General features: G+C 53.7%; 1 protein-coding gene across 1 annotated transcript; it reads left to right on the top strand.

Moving 5' to 3' along the window:
* The first annotated feature begins 973 nt into the window (after positions 1 to 973).
* On the top strand, positions 974 to 3,509 carry LOC128274761 (adenosylhomocysteinase-like). The gene is made up of 3 exons (XM_053013066.1): positions 974 to 1,206; positions 1,317 to 1,507; positions 2,270 to 3,509. Exons 1-3 carry the CDS (start codon positions 1,182 to 1,184, stop codon positions 3,350 to 3,352), a joined length of 1,299 nt encoding a protein of 432 aa, XP_052869026.1. The 5' UTR covers positions 974 to 1,181; the 3' UTR covers positions 3,353 to 3,509.
* The last annotated feature ends 5,315 nt before the right edge of the window (positions 3,510 to 8,824 follow it).

The following is an 8,824-nucleotide window of genomic DNA, read 5'->3' as shown; positions in this document are numbered from 1 at the left end:
TGACGAGCATAAACTTGACATGGTTTGATTGATACTTTACGAGATATCGATCACTCTACCGAGATCCATCGAGAAAATCGATGATTTCTTATTCCCCAACCCAATATTTAGCATTTATTTATTCAGCAGTTTGTAAGTATAATCCACAAACAAAGATCCTTTTGCATCCCGAAAACCTTTCGCTAGACCCTTCGGCTAGAAGGCCATCCACTTGTAGGTTTCATAGAAACAATGAATCCCAGGAAGCAACTAGAATAGTTCTAATTTGTTGATTTCGACTTCATATAGCAAAAAATTTCAGATCCTCTTAACGATACGTTAATGAACTCGTGTTGGTGTTCATTTATTGCGCCCATGAGCTTTAATATGATGACACGAACTCGTTCTCATAACCCTTGCAATCGACAGTTAACTTTTGTAAGGCCCAAACGGTCACTCAACATGCTTTCCACTGCGCGATATTCAAATAAGGTCGCATCAAGATCGGGAAGTGTCGATCGACGATCACTGGACCACTTGTTCTTTGATTTTGTTCGTTCGCCGTTTTGTACCACTTATAAACTTTTGTTTTCGATAGAGCTTTTGCGCACCGAAGATCTTCGGCCAACATTTGCGAATGATACTTTCAGCGGGGTGAAATGAATTTAGAAGAATGAACAGAGAGTGCTTGAGTTACAAGCAGAATGCCGTTAATCTTTGGCCACAGTAGTACATGTTGCATGTACAACGAACGCATCGAGTGAAGTTCCGTTGTGTTGTTTGCGTTTTTAACGGAATTCATGTGTTTTCACGGGGCAGCCCTGACTATAGAGGGTATCGGCAGGACTTTTTGTGGGCAAGTTGCGGCGGTGCTAGTACCGACAACTGACTTTACTTTCAACGGCCAACGATGTCGTTCGCGGCGCAAACTTGACAGCAAAGCAAACGCCAGATGGCAAAACTGAAGGATTACGACGTTTTGCGTACAGCAACGCGCTCGGGAACACGTGCGAGCAATTGGCTCCGGGGTAGACCGGGTGTTAGCTTGCTCACCGATCGATCACTTGAATCGCGGACAGTGCCGAGAACGCAACGCACAATACTCCCCGTTGCTTGGTTTGTGGCCCTGCTGTTCTTCGAGTCAAGAGCTCCCGGCGCTCGTTTTCCATCTCCAGCCAGCACTCAATCTTCCAACAACGAAAATGACGAAACCAGCGTACAAAGTTGGTAAGTAGCGTGCGTCGTCCCACCGACATCCTCGACTGAACCTCCCGTTCCGTTCCCGGGTGTTGCTAACCGGGTGCCGTTTGATTTCGTTTCGTTCCATTTTCACGCAGCCGACATCGCGTTGGCCGAGTTTGGACGCAAAGAGATCATTCTTGCCGAAAACGAAATGCCGGGCCTGATGGCTTGCCGGCAAAAATACGGCCCTTCCAAGGTGCTGAAGGGGGCCCGCATCGCCGGTTGCCTGCACATGACCATCCAGACGGCCGTCCTCATCGAGACGCTGATAGAGCTGGGCGCAGAGGTACGTAGCAGTCGGCTACGATTCCGGTGTCGTTGCTGATTTTTATCTCTTTAACCGAACGGCGAAGTGCGGCAATTTGCCGTGTACGTCGACCCTGTCTTGTGTCTTCCCGTGGACCCCCCCGGTCATGTTATTGCATTCATTTGTATGAAAACTTTCAGACATGTAGAACAGGCTTTTGAACTACTGATAGCGAGTTGCGGGGGAAAAATGGTAGAGTGCCGAAGGTGTCTACTGGAGGATACTTGTGATTACCCGGCCTCCAAAATCTGCCCTTACATCTGCACCTAAACTTTGACTTTGTCTGAACTCCGCATCACGCGGCACTGGTTCGTACCCCGTTTTTGCTCGGAGTACCGGATTTGTGGGTAAATTTACCGGCTGTGAGCTCGTAGAGACAAGGGTAGAACCCAGCAAACCAGCAAACAACTTCGCCTAGTTACAGTTGGTCGTTAGCGCGGGCAAAACTGGTCTGCTGCTGACCGCAGCACCGGAGCACGGGAAAGAGCCGATAACCTTTGGCATTGACCCCGCCAAACGAATGTATCGCGATGGTACCATCATGTAGCGCGAGATGAACGGGTGACGATGTCTGCACCAAACACACAAAAGTCTTTTGCGTCCGGTCGCGTGACGTCGATCGCGCGATAAAGAAGTATTCGCTTCGGCCGCTTAGACCGGTATTGCGCGTCAAAGGCGTCAAGCGCCAAGAGCGTTGCGCACAGAACGTGAATGCTCATGCTCATGCCGTTTCGGTTACAGGTCCAGTGGAGCAGCTGCAACATTTTCAGCACGCAAGACCACGCGGCCGCCGCCATGGCCAAGGCCGGTGTGCCGGTGTACGCGTGGAAGGGCGAAACGGATGAGGAGTACCTGTGGTGCATCCGGCAAACGCTCGTCTTCCCGGACGGCAAGCCGCTCAACCTGATCCTGGACGATGGCGGCGATCTGACGAACCTGGTGCATACCGAGCACACGGAGCTGCTGAAGGAGATCCGCGGGCTGAGCGAGGAAACGACGACCGGGGTCCACAACCTGTACAAAATGTTCCGCGAGGGCCGTCTCGGCATGCCGGCGATCAACGTGAACGACTCCGTGACCAAGAGCAAGTTCGACAATCTGTACGGCTGCCGGGAATCGCTGCTGGACGGCATCAAGCGGGCGACCGATGTGATGATCGCCGGCAAGGTGTGCGTCGTGGCCGGGTACGGGGACGTGGGCAAGGGTTGCGCGCAAGCCCTGCGCGGTTCCGGTGGGCGCGTCCTGGTGACGGAGATTGACCCGATCAACGCGCTCCAGGCAGCGATGGAGGGCTACGAGGTGCAGACGATGGAGGAGGCGAGCAAGGAGGCGCAAATCTTCGTCACCACGACCGGCTGTACCGATATCATCATGGGCGAGCACTTTCTCAACATGCAGGACGACTCGATCGTGTGCAACATCGGGCACTTCGATTGCGAGGTGGACGTGTCCTGGTTGGAGCAGAACGCGACGGAAAAGGTCAACATCAAGCCACAGGTCGACCGGTACCGGCTCGCGAACGGCAACCACATCATACTGCTTGCCGAGGGCCGCCTAGTGAACCTCGGGTGTGCCATGGGCCACTCCAGTTTCGTGATGTCGAACTCGTTCACGAACCAGGTGCTGGCCCAGATCGAGCTGTGGACCAACCGGGACCAGTACGCGGTGGGTGTGCACGTGCTACCGAAGAAGCTCGACGAAGAGGTGGCCGCCCTGCACTTGGACAAGCTGGGCGTCAAGCTGACCAAACTCACCGCTCGGCAGGCCGACTACCTGAACCTACCGGTCGATGGACCGTACAAGCCGGACCACTATCGCTACTAGATTCAGCCGGTCCACGTATGACGGAGACGCGAAGACCAAATCAACTCGGGCCATCCACTTTAAGGCTCGCCAGCGAATTTCAGTCGAGACGTTCGAGAGACATCACGTACCTCTGTTAATCGTTTTAACAAAAGTTTTCCTATAAAAACTCAACAATTTGCTATGCATTTATGCGGTTCATTCGTTGCCTTTTTGAATTATTACTGGCTGGCGCGGAGTGGCTACACTGATGACAGTACCTGTACGTACCATTACGTTCAAGCACCGTAAATTTGTGCCTTTTAGTACTACCCATGCCCATTACTTTGGTTGCAAAGCAAATTCTTAACCTATTCAAGAAATTTCCAAGTTGAGCTAAGTAAAAAGGTTGTTTTGCGCTCTGTAACTGTCTATCCCCGGTAGTGCGTTTGTTGAAGTAATACGACAGAACAATTTTTTGTTCTGGCTGTGGCGGAAGCTCTGTTTTGGGGCGCGCGCGCGCGCTCTTGCGCCACTCACCAGCAAAGGGTCTACTAAGTGTTTCCCAACACCGAGTCACCGTGTGCGTGGTTAGAGGACTTGTGCAGTGCTCGTCTTCGATCGCTACTTCGTCACCGCCTCGAGCTATCTGCCTCGAGAGGTGATAACAAGATTGGTAAACGATTCGAAGTTGGTCCGTTTCCGGCCGATGATTTGAAATTGTGACCATGATGCGACCAACTGTCTGAAATAAGTACGGAACGCAACCCAATAGAGTTCACATCGAAATTGTAGCCTACATCCGAAGAAAAACTTACCCAGAAGACTCCCCAGAAACGATTTGAGGGAGTGAAATGGGCGACTCTGAAGCAGAGAGAAGCGACCCGTGCGACCTTCGCTGTGCTTGAGATGAATGAAACAACGCAGACACTCCATAAATTCTCGAAAGCTGCACAGCAGGCTGTCGGCGCGCGAATGAATGTATAAAGCTTGACCGCCTGCTGCCGCTGCTGCTGCTGCTGTTGAGAGCTTTGCCTGGTTGCGGATTTTCAGGCAACAGCTTTCGTGGAGCTTTGCCGTTTGGCGGCTCTGAACTTGAGAGGCACTACGAGTGGCGTCCGACGTCCTGTGTTATCTGAAGGTTTGCAGCATTTGCGTGGCGACCGAACCGAGACCGGAGTCCGTGGCCCGCGGCAGCCAACGACCAACGAGACGTGAGTCAGTCGTGAGCCGATCGTTCCACGGTCCAAACATACGGAGCCCACCCGAGCCGGACCGGGCTGCCGCTCGTGTGTCGGTGTGTCTGTTTCTGGTGCTTCTGGTGCTGGTCGTGCCAGTCGTCCGGTCCGCTGTCCGTTTCTCCGGATTCTCCGCCGTCATGCGCAGCTTGATACCGACGACGACGACGACGCTATGAGGACGAGGTTCCGAGAGGGGAGAGCGTCCGCTGTGCAGCGTCCGACCTTCCACCGCCGCTAGAACAACGGAGCGCGGACACCGAGCGCGGTTCCACCCGTTAGAGACCAACAGTAAGCAAGCAAGTGACGGTAGAAAGTGCGACTCGCAAGTGCGTCCGTTTTGTGCAGGGTTTGGCGTCCAGGAGTGGTGTTTCTACACAACTGCAACCCGTCCAGTCCAGTAAACATCCGGAGACGAACGCGCCATTAGGTTGGCGCCAAGCAGAGGGCCGCGCGCAATTTAACAATCAAAACGGCCGCAACTCTAGTCCAGGAGTGTCCGCTAGTCGTCGGTTAGCGGGTAATGACACGGGAATGACCGGGTCGGGTCGGGTTGGGGACACAGTCAGGTGCGGGTACCCCACGGGCGCAAACCCCACGCAACAGTCTGCTCTTTGCGAGCCACTTCTTCGCGTTTGCCCCAGCAGCGAGTGACAGTTGCGTGCCGGGTGCACTAGTGAGTAAGCACTTCGCAGAGCGCACAAACACACTACGTCTGTAGCGCGGGCCGTAACGCAGTTCAACACCGGGAGCCAGGAAGATTTGGGAATCTCTGTCAACCTTTCAGGGCCTTCCCCCTTTCCAGGGGGCTGCAATTGCTTACTGTCGAAGTACTGGTGGCCTGAGTGTACTAACTCAAATCGTCGGTTGATTAGCTTCAGCAAATATGCGGAGCGTGTACAGCTTGAAGTACAGACGGTGGACGGTGAACTTCGTTGGAAATTTGGAACTTTCATTTCCCAGGATCTACCAACTTCTTGGTCCGCGTAATTGGATTTCGATTTTCAATTCGCCGAGCCGGGCGGGCAGCTACAAATGTTACAAATGGGCAACAAGCATGACGAAAGCACGACAGTCCCGAGAATCTCTTACGGTGCCATTCTACCATGTTCCGGGAAGGGACCGTGAAGAATAGGATGCAGCTTTCGAGGCGCTCGCGCTGTCCATCAGCCGCAGCATTGCCATTGCCGAGCGTTGAAAACCATTCAGATGACATCTTACTGGAGGTGGCATTTGTCCGCAACAAAAAAAAAAAAAAGAAAAACGAAACAGAAATCCCAACAGATATGCTGCCCCACCTGCAGAGTGCTGCTCTCAGAGCTACGAGCTCAGAGCACCAGATTGAAGTACGAGTGAGCAATTCTTGGGAGGGATTGTTTTTTTCTGGCTGGCTGTTTTCTTTTCAACCAGCAAGCAAGCAAGCCAGCAGCCTCTGGCTTGCAGTCAATAAAAAGTTAACCCCCTGCCTCACACTCTCTGGACACGGGGGGGCACGGGGTGCGGTGCGGTAACTCTCAAGTTATGCATGAGCATTGTTCCGTGCCGCCCGTTACCATTTCTAGGCTCCGTGTGACTAGGCCCAGGGCCCGGCTTGGATTTCAAACAAATATTTTGCTCACTTTCGCGCTTGAGCGCGCCCATTTCTCCTCGTCCACTCTGAGGCTGAGGTCCTTCAGCACACTCACCAGCAGCAGTTCTGAAGGACCTGTCAGACAGGACCAGCACCAGAGAATGAAGCAGCAACAACAGAACGACAGTACAGACAAAAAAACAGGCCGCCGCCGACGAGGACGAAGCCGAAGGCGCGCAACAGCGTCGAACTTCGTCGGCCGAGCAATCAGCAACAGTTCTCGCCGAGATGTCGGCGCGCGTAGAGGTCCCGCCGCGATGTGGCCGCTAGGGGGCCGTGCGAGGTCGGCATAGGGTTAGAGAGCCCGGGGGGGTTCCGCTATATTCTGCCAATCGATTCCGGAAGGTATCCCGCGCTGTGCGCCACACGATACGATGTACCTGTGTAGTTGGCCATGCACTGCGTGTGAAGTGTTCCACTGCAGCTTCCTAAGCTAGACCGTGTTTTTCTTCTCTCTCTCTCTCTCTCTCTCTCTCTCTCTCTCGGTGGCAAACGGCAAAAGGTTAGTGGGTGTGTGTGTGTGTGTGTATGTGTGAGAAGGAGTTGAGAGTGCCGTTGTCGTAGAGAGTTGTGGCTGCCGAGCTCGCCTTCGTACCACGGCGACCTTACCTTTGTTGCTCCTTCATGGCCTTTGCGGGAGCAGCAGGACCACTGCGCTACAGGTGAGAGCCGTTCGCCCCCCCCCCCCTCGCTGTATGGTGTTTAGGTGTGCGTGTGTGTGTGTGCGTTAGTATTCGTCAGCCTATCGACACACGCACTTCCGTTCGCCAACCGCTAGGCTGTGGTGCGGTGCGGTCCAACCGCCGAGAGCCGTTTCGGGAAGAATTGGAATCCTTCAGTAGTTTGTTCCAACGAGAATTACACGCACAGTTTTTGGTGCCCGTGCCCGTGTACGGGGAATTTATAGTTCACCCGGGAAGCCAGCATAGCTTCCACCAAGTCGAAGTTTGGTTCCGGTGTCCCGTGGGGCAAAAGTTGGAGGTCCTCATGCCTAGCGAGCGCGACCCGTTTGTGAACGAAAAACTGTGTCGTTTTGGCCCATAAATTTGGGCTTCCCTTTTTCGGGGCTTAGTTGTAAAGTTCACACGTTCCCTTTTTGCTCCACACAATTCCGGGGAACCCTCCCCACAGTCTCAGGTAGCTGGACCACTGTGCAGGACCAGTCGTCAATTAGTGGCGCCTAGCGGAGCGGAGCATTGCGTGCCCCGCGTGCCACGCGCCACGCTCGGTCTTCTTACAGGTCCACCGAGGAGGAAGATGACGACCAAGCGCGCGCTAAGGACACACCGAGGCCGAGCGTGCCTTGTACTACTTCCCCCGCCCAGCCGGAGGAGTGCTGCTCCATTAGCGCTGAGGCGGATAATAGTCTGAGGCCCTTATCAAACCCGAGGCACCGAGTGCGGCATTAACGTAATCTCGGCTTACCCATCACACACACACACGGGCGCGTGCCCCGTGTCCAGATTTGCTCTGCCCTAAATGGCGCCCTGTCTACTTCGCCGAAGGATACCCACGGGCGGGCACCGAAGCGCCAAAGGCGCACTACTTAGCGATTCGGAATGTCGGGCGGAAAATCGTTGATCAATTTTTGAGACCGGGAGCTCCAGACGGGGGGGTCCAGGCAGGGAGGATGCAATTCAATTTGCACACAAATGGTTTTTGGGATGTGCTGCCGACTGTCTGGAGTCAACTGCCGGAGCCGAGCAGTAGGCCAGGCCAGGCAACATAAGCATGGGATGTATAGGGCGATCCAGCTAGTCTTTGGATTTTGAACTGAACCGAATACTTGACTTTTAAAACCTCGAAGTTCTTCATTCTGGAAGTAGTTTAGTACAACCTTTGCCATTTACGAAATGGGACGCTCTGTGCTTGCAGAAAACTGTTTCTGTTGTGCTGAATGAAAAGCTCATTTCCACCTCGGTGGTTATAAACAAAATTGTCGTGTTTGGGGCTTTGGGAAGCCGTGCAAGAGAAGCCAATGCCAACCAACAACGAGTGACCGAGGTTTTGGTACGGACTTTGGTCTGTCGGCACCATCGACCCATGTTTCTTCGAAAATTAAGAAGGAGCAAGCCGATGGACCAAACATTAGACGTACCACCCTAATACGTGTCATCGCCGCCGCTGTTTATGACATTTTGAGTTTCCCATAATTGTTTTCCTTTGGCGCCTTCGCCAAAGGCGATGAGCGGCGGAGTCCAGCGAAGTCCTGGCGGAAGTCTGGACGTTCTATGACGGCCCTACTTACCCTAGTATTCGTTTGCCTTGACAGATAGTGTACTGGACGGCGAGAGGCCTTCCCCCAAAAAAAGGGGCACAGCATTCGGCAGGGAATGAAGGCTGCTAATCGCCACGTATCGTAAAACCCCGTAGTAAGCCACGCGCGTAGAAATCGAGCTAGGAACGAGACGGCAATGCTACAATCAAAACGACCACAAACTGCTCACCAAACAGCGCGAACCCGAACGCTTTTAAGCTCCCACGGCAAGGCGTATCATGCACCGGAGCAACCTGCAGCCACCAGCAATCAACGTTCCAGGAATGTACATGCGACCGGGCTAGCCAAACGACGCCGTTAGAAGTTCTACGACCAACGCACACAGCAGCGAACCACCAACAGCGCCAGCCTTCGCGGCAGCGCCAGCA

This window comes from Anopheles cruzii, chromosome X (assembly GCF_943734635.1).
Source record: "Anopheles cruzii chromosome X, idAnoCruzAS_RS32_06, whole genome shotgun sequence".
NCBI lineage: Eukaryota > Metazoa > Arthropoda > Insecta > Diptera > Culicidae > Anopheles > Anopheles cruzii.
Note: the sequence above shows the minus strand (reverse complement) of the source record. Positions and strands in the feature narration are given on the sequence as shown.

Bases quoted from the DNA above. Each gene is read 5' to 3' on its own strand.
- LOC128274761 (XM_053013066.1), top strand. From the start codon at position 1,182: ATGACGAAACCAGCGTACAAAGTTG. The intron at 1,207-1,316 runs GTAAGTAGCGTG...ATTTTCACGCAG, and splicing joins GAAACCAGCGTACAAAGTTG to CCGACATCGCGTTGGCCGAG. The intron at 1,508-2,269 runs GTACGTAGCAGT...TTTCGGTTACAG, and splicing joins TGATAGAGCTGGGCGCAGAG to GTCCAGTGGAGCAGCTGCAA.